The sequence below is a fragment of the Brachyhypopomus gauderio genome, chromosome 5 (assembly GCF_052324685.1).
Source record: "Brachyhypopomus gauderio isolate BG-103 chromosome 5, BGAUD_0.2, whole genome shotgun sequence".
Lineage (NCBI taxonomy): Eukaryota > Metazoa > Chordata > Actinopteri > Gymnotiformes > Hypopomidae > Brachyhypopomus > Brachyhypopomus gauderio.
The window spans coordinates 6,620,355-6,635,365 of record NC_135215.1 but is presented as its reverse complement, the minus strand read 5'-3'; the positions used below and the strand labels follow the sequence as shown (position 1 = coordinate 6,635,365).

Here is a 15,011-nt window from a genome sequence, read left to right as displayed (position 1 = left end):
GACAAAAGACAGACAATCCCTTTCTGGAAACATTTAATGGTTCACACGATGGGAACTCAGCACTCCATAACCGGGTCAGTTAAATATTAACAAATTTACAGTCATGAGGAATGTAGAAAAAAAAAATTCAAAACACAAAAAGCAGCGCCTTAAAAAAACCACCCAGCCCTAATCCCAATCCCTCTAAGCCCACCCCTACAGAGAGGAAGAGGAGGGGCCACTCTGGGCGCAGCCTTCATCCCGTCTCCCAGGCTGAACCCATCGCCTACCCCAGCTCAGGGTCTTACAGCTCATCTTTCTCTGTGGTTTCCTGAAACACAAATGCACATGGTGAGATTTTGCATGTCGACTACAGTTAACGCCAGTCAAATATGAGCAGGTGAGTGGATCCCAACTAAACTGCGTTAGCCCTTCTTTAATCTATAGTGCCCTGGCAACAAATGAAAGCAAAGTCTTTAAGCAAACTTCACCATACTAATTGGTAGTCACTGGTCTTAATTGTTAGCATGAGTTGAGCCAAAACTGCAGATCTGCAGGAAACTGACCTTTTCTTCTTCCTCTTCATCCGCTTTAACCTCCTCTTCCTCCTCCTCCTCAGCATCCTCTTCCTCTGCTGTCTCTTCAGGCTCCTCCTCTGGCTCCTCCTCCACCTAAGTGGCAACAAAAGAGACTGAATATTCAGAGGCAGGGCCACAGAGGGGGCCGGTCTGCATAAGCGCAGGGTTGGTCTGCGTTTGTACGCACCTGCTCTTCGAGGTCTACGTTCATGCTGAGCCGGAGCATACGCTCAATCCTGTCGCCGTAGGCCTTGGTGTCGGCCAGCTGGTAGCCAGAACGCAGGGTGGCGGTCTCGAACAAGACCACGGCCAGGTCAGACGCCGTCTGGTCTTCTGCATTATCCTGGAAAGAAGCAGAACAATCGGGATTATCCTGGTCTTTGATAGCGGCCCGATGGGCATAACCAGTTACACACCGTGTAAAGTGGCCCAAGTTACCTTTACTCTCTTCAGCATTTCTTTAATGAGGGGATGTTTGGGGTTGATTTCTAACGTCTTCTTCTGACTTGCATAATAACTACACACAAAAAAAAAGCAGGTAATTAAAAGTTGTACACATCAAATTTAATACAGACTGGGCCTACAACTACCAGGCTAGATTTGAAATACATTTGACAGTCCCATTAAGCCCATTTAAGGATGTGTACAGACACCTACTTTGTGGAAATATCTTTGCCCGTCTGGTAGGCCTGAGCCTTCATGATCCTCTCCATGTTTCCAGACCAGCCATACTGACTGGCTACCAGGGCGCAGGGAGACTTGGTCAGCCTCTGAGACAGCACGGCCTTCTCAATCTACACAAGAATCGTTAGCACACTTGAGTTAGACCACCAGAGTGTAGCAGACAGCTTCACCCCCGAAACCCCTCCAAGACACCAAATAGTTCAGTGTTATTAGCAAACACCCAAAACAATCTATTCAAGTTAAGGTGTCCCTGTAGATCCACGTCCAGGAGAAGACTGTACCTTGTCCTTCAGGGAGGTGTCCTTCATCCAGGTGGTGAGGGGTTCGTACTCCTTCTCCAGAGCTTCCCGCTTTTCTTTGGCCTTGTCGCCCTCGTCGAACTTCACACCCTCCTTGGCCACGTTCTGGAAGCGCTTGCCATCAAACTCTGGCAGGGCCTGAATACAGTACTCGTCCACGGGCTCGGTCAAGTAGATCACCTCATAGCCCCTCTTCAGCAGAGCCTCCACAAAGGGAGACGACTCGGCCTGGTGTGAGACAGAAGAGCGTTATTAAACACGCCCACATAGCTCGTCATTGAAGTTCTCAGTTTGCACGGTGGAACTGAAGTGATGGAGAGCTCACCTCCTTCCTGCTGGTCCCAGCCATGAAGTAGATCTTATCCTGCTTCTCCTTCATCCTCTCGACATACTGCTCCAGGCTGGCGTGTCCCGTCTCGCTGTGGGAGGTCTGGAACCGAAGCAGCTTGGCCAAGCGCGTCCTGTTGGAGTGGTCCTCGATCACGCCCAGCTTGATGTTGGTGCCAAACTCCTTCCAGAACTTATCGTTGTACTGCTCTTCGGCAATCTTCTTGATCATGTCCAGGGTCTTCCGCACAAGCTTCTTGCGGATGACCTGTCCAGACGCAAGAGGGGCAGCTTAGACCACAGCTGTTATTGAGGCAAGCTTGTGACACTCAAGTGCGTCTCTTAAGTGAGAGTCTAAGTTCCACGGTGAAGGCATCTGAGAAGGTAACGAGGTCTCACCTTCAGCAGCTTATGCTGCTGCAGGGTCTCTCTCGACACGTTCAGGGGGAGATCATCAGAGTCCACCTGTGGGGACAGATCAGACCACTGGTTCAGCCTCAACTGCCCAATCGCATAAGAGCATCTGTAAAGTGCAAAGTCAGGTTACAGGACTTACCACACCCTTGACGAAGTTCAGATATTTGGGCATCATATCGTGGAAGTCATCAGTGATGAAGACCCTACGTACAAACAGCTGCAAAGGGAGGGAGGTTTTAGGTTGGTGAGAATTCAGATGTAACTTGTGGCATCCCTGTAATCCCAACCTCACTGTTCCATCATGGTACCTTGATGAAGTCGTTCTTCTTGGAGCCGTACTCGTCAAAAAGGCCTCTGGGAGCCGAGGCAGGGACGAAGAGGATGGACTTGAACGTGACCTCTCCCTCAGCAGTGAAGTGGATATGACTCATGGGTTCCTCGTTGTCCTACAATTTTCAAAGCATGTCATTTATAAAATTAAACATACACACAAAAACGCAAAGTTCAGACGTGTACCATGGTGAATGTCCTGGAGGGAAGACTCACCCTTGAGAAGGTCTTGTAGAACGCCTTGTACTCGTCCTCCTCCACTTCCTTGGCAGGCCTCTGCCAGATGGGCTTGATGTCATTCATCAACTCCCAGTCCCACACAGTCTTTTCCACCTACGGAGCCCAAGAGACACGGTGAGCACTGCACAGACACGACCTCTGGAACCACGGTGTGCACCAGCACCAGGGTCATTCACCTTCTTGGTCTTGGGTTTGTCCTTCTCCTCATCCTCTTCCTCCACCTCAGCCTCATCCTCAGTAGTGTCCTTCTCCACCTCCGACTCCGCCTCCACATCCTCTATGGGCTCCTCCACAGTCTCGGTCTGAACAAAACGACATGTGAGCCTATGAATCATCCAACGTTACCTGGAACATTAATTTTAGGCAGAGGAAACTGCAGTTGCCATGACTGACCTTGCTGCTCCACACGTAGATGGGGAAGTTGATGAACTGCGAGTACTTCCTCACAAGGTTCTTTATGGTCTCCAGCTCCAGGTAGTCAGATGCTTCTTCTTTCATTACCAGACTAATGGAAATAAAAACCAGTCAACGTCTTATGCAGGTCTTCTCCTGAATAACCCAATACAGGCCACTGGGCTCTTTAAAAATTGTGGCAAGCAGGTTAACTGATGCCCAGTTAAAAGAGCCATTTACAGTGTGTATATAAAGCCCCACTTACGTGATTGTGGTTCCTCGGCCCAGAGTGTCGCCGCGGGGATCTTCGATGACTGAGAACTCATTCGAGTCAGACTCCCAGATGTGCTGTGTGCCGTTGTTATGTTTGGACGTGACGATGACCCTGTCGGCCACCAGGAAAGCAGAGTAGAAGCCCACGCCAAACTGGCCAATCAGCTCAGACGTCGACTGGCCCTCTGACTGCATCTCCGTCATCTTGCTGAGGAACTCGCTGGTTCCTGACTTGGCGATGGTACCCAGGTTCCTAACCAACTCATCCTTGGTCATGCCAATGCCAGTGTCGGTGATATGAAGCATATTCTTTTCTTTATCAGACTGCAAGAGAAGGGAAGAACCATTCACGTCATTTGTGTCTTAAGCAAATGGGACTGGCTTATAAGTCACTGTTGACTTGTGTTGCTTAGATGAAGTGGAACTAGTCAGAGAGGTCTCAAGCAGTGGTTTAATACAAACATTAGCAGTTAGCAAATAAAGTAGCCTCTCACTAATCTCCCTGAATTTGTGTTTCGCTTTAGGCATCCCATATCCAAATCACAATAAAATGATATCATTCTAAAGCAAAGTTGAAAATGCTTGCACATAATTTTACATTAAGTGGAGATAAAAATAAAATAAAAAAAACTAAAAAAAAAGGTGGAAAGTCCTTGGCCACAAATGTCCAAACCTTTTTGCAATGCAAATGTTTGTATTCACTCAAGGCTTCTATATTGAAACAGACAATCAGAAGTGCATTACAGATGCACTAGTCTTGAACGGAGATGAACACACACCTTGATCTTAACAGTCAACTCTTCATTCCCAGCAAGGGCATCTTCATTGGTCAGGGACAGCAACCTGATCTTATCCAGGGCATCAGAAGCATTGGAGATCAACTCCCTCAAGAAGATCTTAACACACAAAAAGGAAAGATTAGGTAAAAGAAAATTAACTCAAATCAATTTGAAGTTTTAACCAACTTATAATGCAGCTTAATGGATATTTGGTACCAGTTCTAGCTAGTGTTAACCCAGCGGACTAGTAGGAGGTACTGGGTAGAACAGCCTTGCCTCACCTCCTTGTTTTTATATAGGGAGTTTATGATCAGCTTCATCATTCTGTTCACTTCTGCCTGGAAGGCATGTTTCTCAGATTTCTCTCGGATTTCCTTTATTTGTGCCGCATTTAGGCCATCTAGCTGAATGGCCTCTTCCTCCCTACAGAAGAAAACAGTTACAAGACGTGGGTGAATTTCAAACTCAAGACAAATCAAAACTCAAGATGTCGTGCATGTGTGAATTGGGTACCGTGTCCGGCTTGTGTGATCAATCTAATCAAACAGGCTAAACCATGTCACCTGAACATTTTAAGACTGCAAAGAGTTAAACTAAGCACATGATATTCCAAATGAGATTCTTCAAAGTCTTTCAATTTGAAGCACCTTCCTGTACCACAAGATATTTGAGGGTTTAAGCTAAGGGGTTACAAGAACTGTCCCCCCTCCCACACAAACCTCTGAACAATCTCGTCGTCTGTCCGGGATCCATCTCTGCTCTTGCCCAGGTCTTCCTCGATAGTACCGTCAATATCAATGTCCTCATCCGCCTTAACAGATGCTGTGCAAATTCAGATTACAAACAGTCAGTGCATCAAATCCAGGCACCATTGCGAAGGTCAAAGGCAGCGCACACCTGATTTAAATTACTGTAGCAGCACAACGTAACACCCCGCCGTGTGCTAAAGTGGTTATTTGGAGACAGAAGACGAACAAAATCTCGACGTCGTGAGTATTTTTGACATTGGCGTCCCATCAGGATTTAACCGGCCAACCCAGCAGACATGGCAGCGCTATAAACGTCTCTCACGGGATTTCATTTGATCTCATGACACATGGCATCCGTTTTCCAGCAGGGCCAAACCCTACAGGTGTCTCAACGCAGCTGGAACCAACCGTCCGGACACCGGGCCACACCGACCGGTACCTACCCAACCTGGCCCGGTTTAAGGGTCCGAGCTAGCGGAGGTTCGTTCCGCGGGCGTTAGCCACACGCTAACCGCTCAGCTAGCCACTTCCCTAGTGTCCTCGAGACACTAACGTTAGCTTAGCTTAACGCAGCTAGCTAACGGCGGGTCCGCCGAGCTAACAAAGCGTGCTAACGCCAGCTAGCCAGTTAGACGCGCACGAAAGCAGGTCTGATGTAGATGTACGTTTTAGTGACATTATTTAACACACGGACCGTTACGTGCAACATTTGTTTGGCGGGATTTTCTGAGGAAACTTCTAGAAGCGCACGCGCTTCAGCTCGTGCAGCATATTAACAGAGTCGAGGTTTATTAGGTAACTAGCTAATAAAAAACCACACTTTATTTCTAGAACTGGAGTCAGCAGAGACGGTTTAATGTTTGAAGACAGGGCAGAAGACGACAATATAAACGTTAACGTGTAGGTGCCGGCTGACGGGCTGGTGAGGCGAAGCGATGCTGCGCGAATCTTTGTCAAGTTCAAGTTCAATAGGAGATAAAACCAGAATGTGAACCAATTGTCTACTTCTGTTTACAGTAAAACAAACGTCTACTTACCAAACACAAGAAGGGCACAGAGTAGCCCTAAAAACCACAGCCGCTTCATCTCAAAAAAGGGAAACAATACACTAAAACTGCAGTAGAGACGGTACACTGCACTCCAGTAAACTCTCGACCTGCGACTGTGGACAGATAGAAATCGGCTTTATGAAATTCTGGGTACGGAGGAGGAGGGTCGCGGAAATCAACCAATCGCAGCTACCCACGCACATCACGAGACCAATCACAGGAAGAGCCGCAGCCACGCGCGGCCAATCACTGCTTTACATGTCCGATTTCACACGGCCAAATCGTGGCTACCTTCGATTGGCCCAGCGAAGTGTCATGCCTCGCAGTATGCAAATCGTACATTTTTCCTGCTGATCTGAAGTCAGTTTTGAGTTTTTTATGAATGACTGTCATATTAACGAGCTGATCTTAAATCAGTACAAGGCGAATACTTAATTTCTCCCTAAATCCTGAGCTTGGTTAATTTGGATACATCCGGGGGAATTGCTCGTTTACCTTAACAACGAGCTGTTGCTATGAATTCTCTTGAGAATCTCTGTACGTTCGTCGTATAAATTTATTTACGTTTGCATTTTATTCAGTAAAACTAAACCTAAACATTTAACAGAGTATGTAAAACAAACGTCTACTTCACGGAGTATGTGAATAAATGCTCGGTTTCATATATTAGACTTCTGCTTGCTATTTTGTAACCTTGTTTAATGACTTCAGAAAGCAAAACCCCCAAAATTCCTGTTATCCCACATTTCTGTGCGATCAGCAGAGCCAACCAAGACGTCTGATCTATCTATGCAATGCACTGCTGAACTTGGGAAAGTGTTCTATGGTGAGGAGCCTCATTCCTAATAAAACAATTGCTAAAATCTGGATCTGGTTTAGTTCATTATGTACAAACTTTTTATTAGAATACTTATTTTTAGTTCTTTGTAAGTCTTTGTACCATATTGTTCGAAGTAATGTCATAAACTTAAGATATCAGTCATTTATTTTGTGTGTGCTAAGCTCTTTGCAAGCCATGCCATTTTGGAAATCAATTTGGCTGGGTGTGTGGGTGGGTGAGTGTAAGCTGTGGAGGAGCAGGTTAAGGCCAGGCCATTTCTTGGGGAGGAGCAGGCCTTCACTGCTTCACTTCAGTGATCACCAGACATGTGGGTTGCAGAGAGAGGAAGATGAGGAGGAAGAGCTGATGGAGGAGTATTTAGAGGTGGATTTGGTATCAGAGCTGTGATTGAAGGTTATTCACCTCAGGGTAAAAGGCTACAGTACCTTCTGTAGACCCCGTTCACAACAGGCCAGGACCAAGAGCTGGAGTAGCCAGACTAGGTACACTTTCTGCAAACCAGATGCTACAAATGTTACACAAAGATGCCCATGTTTGTCAAAATCCGAACTTAATTAATACATAACTTTGAAACATATTTGTTTTTAAATCTAAGTATATGTTATGTGTTTATTTTATATTTATGTTACTGGTATTATGAAAGTTTCCAATACTTTTGAGACTGTGAAGCCTACTGTTTGTACTGAGTGATTCTTGCTTGATGACCTCTGACCTCTGCTGTTCTGACGCTCCGGTTCCTACAATTTCCTGTCCTCCACCTCTGGAGCTAAGAGGCTGGGTGTGGGGTGCATTGTGCCTGGAAGTGTCGGAGGAGATACCTTCATCGTGTTCTTGCCAGGCTCTTTCAGAGGCCTGTTGAGGAACGCCAAGGCTGGCTGTACAAGCTGGAGGAGCTCCCTTGGCACCTAGCGCAAACGTGCACAGTGAACTCACCCACCCAGCATGAGGCTGCACAGGGTGGAATTATGGGAATGACCTCAGGAAATGTTCTTTTGATGCCTGTGCTATAGAAATTATATAAATATAATTCTGCATTACAAACAGTAAAAACAACAATATCTGGCATTATACTGCTAAATCAAGTACAATAAATATAAAGTGAGCCGAGTCTTAAACGTTCACACACAAATTGGACAAATAAAGATACAAGCACGAGTTACTATAGCCCAGACTGTACAGATGTTAATCAGCACATTGAGATAACATATCTCTATTTTCCATAGAGCCATGGGGTTATTGTTCTTTGAGAAAGTATCCACAGCTAAGGCTGGACACTACTGAGCCAAAGAGACTGTCTTCCTCCTCACTCCAGAGACTGTGTTCCAGCGTCCTAACTCCAGAGACTGTGTCCCTCCTCACTCCAGAGACTGTGTCCCAGCGTCCTCACTCCAGAGACTGCTTGTGTTAAACGGTCTCTTGATCAAGCATCAGGTTGTCTTATGTGCTGTTGTTGTCACTTGGCCTGCTCTCTGTTTAAAGTGGGTTTCTTATTCTGCCAGTGCTAGTAGGTCAGATGCTGAATGGAAGGTGATTTGTTTATCTCTAGATGCAGAAATGTTGTCCTTCAGTGTGCACGAGGGAAAGGAAGGAGATGTGCACTGCTAAAGTCCAGGAGCACGGAGGTTAAAGCATGGCTACGGAGAGTGCATTGCAGATGAACAAATGACCTGATGAACAAATTCAGTCATGACTGAAGAAACACTCCTGCTTGTTTGTTCACAGGTTGTGGCCTGCCAGACCTTGGCACTGCGGGTAAGTTAGCGATTTTCTCCTCTGAAGTTCTGTTTTCTTTGAGCAAGAGCAAAGAAGCAGAGAACATACTGTTACTGTCACCAGTGTCACAGCAAAGCTCAGCAGGAGTGCTCCCTGTGAAATCTTACTTCCTCAACCACATGCGGATTTGAACATGATTGTAGCAACCCCCGGACCTCCATGGAGTGGTCTCACAGCAAGACTTACTTCACAGTGAAATCAGGACAGACCTCTGTCCAGGCCCTGGATGGATCTCCCGACCTGTGTCTTTGGGCCTCACAGTGATATCAGGAGCCTAGTAGTAGCAGTGCCCAGAACAGGCATGCACCAAGCCTGTAGGGCTGTGTCTGGGGAGAGCTCGTCCACGAGGCCCGTGCCTGTCCACTGCCCCAGCATGCAGAAGTGCTGCAGGGTAAAAAGCATGGAAAATTGAACATGGTATGTGCAAAAGGGTAGTAATCTTTAGAATGGATAGGGTTTTTATAATGCCTTTGCACTTTGTTAAGAAGTGTAATGCTGTTACACTATGTTACCTTTGAGGGTGAATTTTACAATAAATAAAAAGGGGGGTTGCTTTTTGTTTGCGTGGGACGGGGTGAGGTGATGGAACGTTATGGCAAGATCTACTCGCATATACAGTACAAGGTATACTGCCATCTTCTGGTGAGATATAAAATAGCGTGTGTTTTATTTATAAAATAGCAGGTGCTTGTGGGCCGCATATTACTGATTTTATGTTGTATTTTACTGCGGGCCTGTGGAGGTTTAAGGCCGCATTTGGAAATGGCCTGATCTATTTGAATTAGGAAAAATTAGTTCAAAGGAGTTCAAATCAAACACTTGGTTTCATAGTGCATTTCTGATCTATGTGTCATTTTAATGTATGGGTTTACACAGAATGCTTAGTATATGTGGCACATGTTCTGATCCATAATCCATTTATACATTTATTAGCAGGGCGAGATTAAACCCTATACCATGTACAAATTGGGAACTCTTTAAGGGGTTCATTTTTTGGACGAAAAAAATATTATTTAAAAAAATTATATTACGTGCAGCTCACATGCAATGGAAAATGAATTTGTTGTCATTAAATTAAGCAGTTTATGCTGCATAGAGCCGCGCCCCCACATGTAGCCTATGCAACCATATTTAAAATAGATTTAGTACACAATCTGTGAAACATCTTGGTCACCAGATGTCAGTGTAATGGATATTTCATAATATGTATAATATGTAGAAGAATCGTTTAGAAATGAATGAAGAAAAAAAGGAAGAATGTGAGATTCAAAGTTGTTCTTGTACACATTGATCTCGTGAGACCGTAGGCTGAGGCCCATAGACTTTACGGTTAATCCGGCCATGTTTATCATGTTTATCAGGATAACAGCATCTGCGCTACGAAGTGGCCACTGTAGACGCGTGAGCGTGTGTCCGTATAATTATTTTCAAACCCAGCACTTTTGCAAGTTCATTTATATTTGATATGCCACTTGTAGTAGCTACAAGTCTAATTAGGGTTACGTCTATCAGACTAACGGTTAGTTCATACTACATGACAATAAAATGATCTGAAATCAGTCAAATTATTGCAAAATTCCATTTACAGCTTTTATTTTGAAGAGAAAAAAAAGTTTCTCCGGAAATGACGTTGTCGAAGGCGTGTCTATGGCTTGTCCATCTAGCATGACGCTCTAGCATGGTTGTCTTTTCTCAGCATTTATTTCCCAGCACTTAAGTACGAAAAGATGGAGAATTTAGCAACAGAGGATTTGACATCCACTAAGGTACAGTATTGAAAACGCCAGGTGTGAAGTTTGGACCTCTTAAACAAGCTTGATAAAGATAACTGTTGCAGTGTAAACAGTTTAGTGACTACCCATCGCTGGTTTAATTGGCTAGCTGGTTAAGCTATTACAGTTAGCTATACACGTGGGGAAAAAAACAAAGTTGCATTGCAGCAGCAGCGAGGTTGGTGAGTCTGTCATTAGTGCCATTACCCTTGTTAAGAGGATCAACATTTGCGCTTGAGTTGTTTGTCATCTTTAATGACACTATTACATGTATGTCCTAATCCCTCCGATTACTTGCTGAACTAAATCTTTATTTCATTTTATTTTGGGACTTGGAAAATTGCAGCCTGAAGAGGAGGCGACTCCAGATGAGAAGTTGTGTCAGGATGAGCACGACAGACTAGTTGAGCCAGGAGCGAACAGCAGCACTGCAGAGGAAGGGGAACGTCAGAGCCATGAATCTGAAGCTGACCTGGGTACAGTCGAAACCGCCTCACAGCAGAGTGAGGCTGTGGAGACGCGATTGTGCGAGCAGGTCGGAGATCAGTGCTTGGGCTCTCAGAAAGGGACCGAGCGTGAAGAGCCAGTGCCTCTCTGTGCTGCAGGGGGATCTTTGGCTCTGCTGAGCCTGCAATACAGGGATAAAAGTTCAGACGACCTCTCAGACAGGTACATTAACACAAAGCCAGATTTGAAGATGGAGATATAAGACATATATAGTGTGTGCTTGTGCATCTCGAGTATTGTGGAAACGTAATCGGCCACTCTGTTGTGTACTTTTGTCCGTAACTTTGAAGTGACTCGGACTCCTCTTCGTCCACCACATCATCTTCGTCTTCTTCTTCCTCGTCTGGCCCTATAAATGAGCCTAACCAGGACGAAGATCAGGAAGATGGACATGCTACTGGCAAGAAATTGCCAGCACTGAAGACTCAAGATGAGCTTCTACTTGAGGTGAGCACCTGCCTGATGGTGTGTAGCTGACATCGTTATGGTGTGTGTGTACTATAAGAACAAGTAAAACTAGCTTCCTTAAACATGTGCAATCTTCTTATCTACTACATTCAAGTCAATGGGGGGAAAAACAGATTTTTGGCTGAATTGCTGAATGCTAATTTTTATACTGTTTGTATTGTATGGTAGTTTGCTGAATTGCTTCATGGTGTATTGATCTGAAGACTGTCATGTTTGTGTGCAGGACCTTCCACCGGTAGAAAGTCTGACCATGACTCTCCCAGAGGAGACTGAGATGCAGCCTGTTGGAGTGATCTCCAGTATCATAGATCAACTAGGTATCCTTACAGTGGTGACCAGAGGTCCAGACAAGATAAAACTGTATTACTCAGTGTAAATGTGTTTTGAATCTATTGGTGTTTTTAGTAATTTCATAATCTTTTATTAAAATGAATGGGATGGCACAGAGTTAATGAAATAGTTAATTAATGAAAGAGGTGATTGGTCATGTTTTTTGTTGTGTTTTTCAGTTATTGTCGAATCAAAAAAGGACAACCCACCCTTGAATGATGACAGTGTCTTATTCAACAAGGACCGGCTCGCAATCGGCAAGGTGTGCTCTTAGAATGCCTCCTGTATCATTGTATGAAGACACACTTCATATTCTTGGTTTAAAAATGAATATTCTTGGTTGTTAAATCCACGTTCAGCAGATGTCTGTATTATTATTATTGTGTTAGGTGTTTGAAGTGTTTGGCCCAGTTTGCCAGCCTTACTACATCCTGAGGTTCAACTCTCAGGAGGAAATAGAGCAGAGGAATCTCAGATTAAGGGAGCCGGTTTTCTTTGCCCCTAAACTCAAAGACTTCACCGAGTACATCTTTGTTGAGCAGATTAAGCAGTGAGTAGCCCGTTTCTGAGACCAGCCACTATAAAGTCATTTTGTATTTGTCCTGTTGATGTATGTTCTTTTGTGATGTTGTAGAACAAAAGGGTCAGATGCTTCTTGGAAGAATGACCAGGAACCTCCTCTAGAGGTAAATGTTAGACCTCTGTACTGTGATTGGCCAATCATAAAATGTTTAGTCTTGCACAAAACCCAATAAGGTCCTGATCTATTGTTCAGATTAGAGAATTTAATTTGACAGGCATGAGCGGTTTGTTTTTAAAGTGTAGACCTAGAGATTCCAGTACTGAAAAACAATGATTGATGTTGAGTTGGTGCGTTAACATTCTTTTCCTAATCACATATGTGGTTTTAATGCATCCCTTGTGTGAGTGATTGTGTGTACTCCTGTGCATTAAAATTGTTATAATACATGGATTGAGTTGAACATCCCATATACAATCCACAACAACATTGATAACACCTTTACTATTATTGATGACTGCTCCTACATAAACCTTATCCAATAAGTTCCGGATGGCAGTGAAGTCAAGTTTAGTTTGTGATGAGTGAGTTTTCCTCTGTTGACCAATAGGTTGTTCTTATGGAGTTTGCTGCTGGCTTTTTTTGTGGTGTGTTTATGCGTGTGTTTCTAGGCCCTGGACTTCAGTGATGACGAGCAGGAGAGGAAGGCTAAACAGAAACTGAAGGACCAGAAGAGACCTCAGCACCAGAGCCTGGAGGACTCGGACTCGGGTAACCAGAGCACCAAACACGGCTCTACTCATCACCTCAGTAATACCCAACACAGCTCTACCACACACTACCCATCACCTCAGTAATACCCAACACTGCTCTACCACACACTACCCATCACCTCAGTAACACCCAACACTGCTCTACCACACACTACCCATCACCTCAGTAATACCCAACACTGCTCTACCACACACTACCCATCACCTCAGTAACACCCAACACTGCTCTACCACACACTACCCATCACCTCAGTAACACCCAAACACTGCTCTACCACACACTACTTGTCACCTCAGTAATACCAAACACTGCTCTACTACACACTACTTGTCACCTCACTAATACCAAACACTGCTCTACCATACACCACTCGTCACCTGACTAATACCAAACACTGCTCTACCATACACCACTCGTCACCTGACTAATACCAAACACTGCTCTACCACACACTGCTTGTCACCTCACTAATACCAAACACTGCTCTACCATACACCACTCGTCACCTCACTAATACCAAACACTGCTCTACCACATAGTACTCATCACCTCACTGTTAACCAGAAGTGCTCTTTACAGTCTGTCATTCTATACTCTCTACTTCACTGCTCCTTGACACACTTTGCCCAACACTATATTTGACTATGACCAAACATCGTATTTCATATCTCCTTCTGCCAGAACTCTTCACACCTCTACTCGTCATGTCTGTTGAATCATTTCCATGAGTTGGGGTTCTCCTAACTGGAACTGTTCTTTTCTTCATCAGGGAGCGAGTCTTCTTCAGTCTCTCTGCAGAGACCCCAGTCCGCACAGAAACCACCGCGGAGGAAACCACGCCAGAACCGGAATTTTCCATGCGACCAATCTGCATACCACAACCCTCATGCTGGATTCCATAGCAACTTTCATACCATCCCCCACTATCAGCCCTATGGCCCTGCCCACTTTCCACCGGACTATATGTTCCCGCCCCCTGGCCCCTACCAGCCACCTATCCAGGGTCCTGGGTACTCTCCCTACCCCAGACCCCCTCCTCCTCACATGGGCATGTTCACCTGGCCTCCAGGTCCTTACCCAGGCCCCATGTTTCAACCTCCTCCACCACCACCACCACCACCGCCCTCAATTTAACAAAAGTTTTCAGTAGCTTTGTCTGTCTAGTTTGTCCAGTGTTGTCTAAAAAATAAGATGGACTCATTTAAATGTGCTGAACAAACTGGAGATTCTTATATTCTTATACCTCTGAAATAACCTTCTGAAGTGGGTATGAAGAGCTTCTGTTTGTGCTGTCTTCAGAAGGTCATGCTACTGTGTTTAGAACAAATGAGATGGAACATACAGGTACCACACAGGCCTTTTTTTGTAAATGATTTGGTTGTATACTAATAGACAAAGCTTTATTAATCAGATAATGGACATTGGAAGTGACAGTCATGTATTTTGTAATAAAATGGTAATACCCCATTAAAAGTCATTTTTCATTTGTGATGTTTTTCTGCACCTAGCCTGCTACTCATTAGCATTTCTTATTATGCGTGCCCTTGTTTTGCTCATTTTTTTTACTGCTTTAATTACGCATAAATTATTATTTCTGTAGTTTGCCGCATTTGCTTAGTTTGTCCCAAAGAGTTGATGTTTCATTGAGAAACCGTGAAGAGATCTTCTCTTTAGGGGGGTTGTCTGCTCTGTGGACGGGTGTGTCTTTTCCAAGGCTCCTCCCCTTTGTTTTGATGGCTTGTAGTTTTGTTTTGCCCTCTGGTGGCCCAGCTGTGCATAGCAGCACAACAGCTTACCCGTGTGACTCCAGCCGTCTCTGCCCTAGGTGGCAGTTGTGTGTCTGGAGATTGTCGGCGGGTTTGCGCTTTCCCTGTGCAACCTTGGCTGCCCAGATGGGGAGAACAAACGTACAGAACCGTTTGGAACAGC

At 44.9% G+C, this 15,011-nt stretch overlaps 2 protein-coding genes across 2 annotated transcripts; one reads left to right on the top strand and one right to left on the bottom strand.

Moving 5' to 3' along the window:
* Nucleotides 1–16: 16 nt before the first annotated feature.
* On the bottom strand, nucleotides 17–6,244 carry hsp90b1 (heat shock protein 90, beta (grp94), member 1). The gene is made up of 18 exons (XM_077005174.1): nucleotides 6,086–6,244; nucleotides 5,019–5,121; nucleotides 4,581–4,722; nucleotides 4,300–4,416; nucleotides 3,513–3,844; nucleotides 3,248–3,359; nucleotides 3,031–3,156; nucleotides 2,831–2,947; nucleotides 2,593–2,730; nucleotides 2,424–2,501; nucleotides 2,267–2,332; nucleotides 1,866–2,135; nucleotides 1,523–1,768; nucleotides 1,215–1,351; nucleotides 996–1,074; nucleotides 745–900; nucleotides 546–650; nucleotides 17–310 (listed from the first exon to the last, which is right to left on the bottom strand). Exons 1-18 carry the CDS (start codon nucleotides 6,132–6,134, stop codon nucleotides 284–286), a joined length of 2,400 nt encoding a protein of 799 aa, XP_076861289.1. The 5' UTR covers nucleotides 6,135–6,244; the 3' UTR covers nucleotides 17–283.
* A 4,080-nt stretch (nucleotides 6,245–10,324) lies between these two features.
* Nucleotides 10,325–14,559, top strand: naf1 (nuclear assembly factor 1 homolog (S. cerevisiae)). Its single transcript, XM_077005173.1, has 9 exons — nucleotides 10,325–10,477; nucleotides 10,830–11,152; nucleotides 11,281–11,437; nucleotides 11,682–11,775; nucleotides 11,968–12,050; nucleotides 12,178–12,338; nucleotides 12,423–12,474; nucleotides 12,980–13,079; nucleotides 13,852–14,559. The coding sequence occupies exons 1-9, from the start codon at nucleotides 10,439–10,441 to the stop codon at nucleotides 14,214–14,216; spliced, it is 1,374 nt and encodes a 457-aa protein (XP_076861288.1). The 5' UTR covers nucleotides 10,325–10,438; the 3' UTR covers nucleotides 14,217–14,559.
* The last annotated feature ends 452 nt before the right edge of the window (nucleotides 14,560–15,011 follow it).

What these genes read in the sequence shown, in the direction of transcription:
- hsp90b1 (XM_077005174.1), bottom strand. Translation starts at nt 6,134, where the DNA reads ATGAAGCGGCTGTGGTTTTTAGGGCTACTCTGTGCCCTTCTTGTGTTT. An exon ending in CTGGGACCAGCAGGAAGGAG is followed by an intron (nt 1,769 to 1,865) that starts GTGAGCTCTCCA and finishes GTCTCACACCAG; the next exon opens with GCCGAGTCGTCTCCCTTTGT. An exon ending in ATGAAGAGGAAGAAGAAAAG is followed by an intron (nt 311 to 545) that starts GTCAGTTTCCTG and finishes TTTGTGTTTCAG; the next exon opens with GAAACCACAGAGAAAGATGA.
- naf1 (XM_077005173.1), top strand. Translation starts at nt 10,439, where the DNA reads ATGGAGAATTTAGCAACAGAGGATTTGACATCCACTAAG. An exon ending in CAGTATCATAGATCAACTAG is followed by an intron (nt 11,776 to 11,967) that starts GTATCCTTACAG and finishes TGTGTTTTTCAG; the next exon opens with TTATTGTCGAATCAAAAAAG. An exon ending in ACCGGCTCGCAATCGGCAAG is followed by an intron (nt 12,051 to 12,177) that starts GTGTGCTCTTAG and finishes TTATTGTGTTAG; the next exon opens with GTGTTTGAAGTGTTTGGCCC.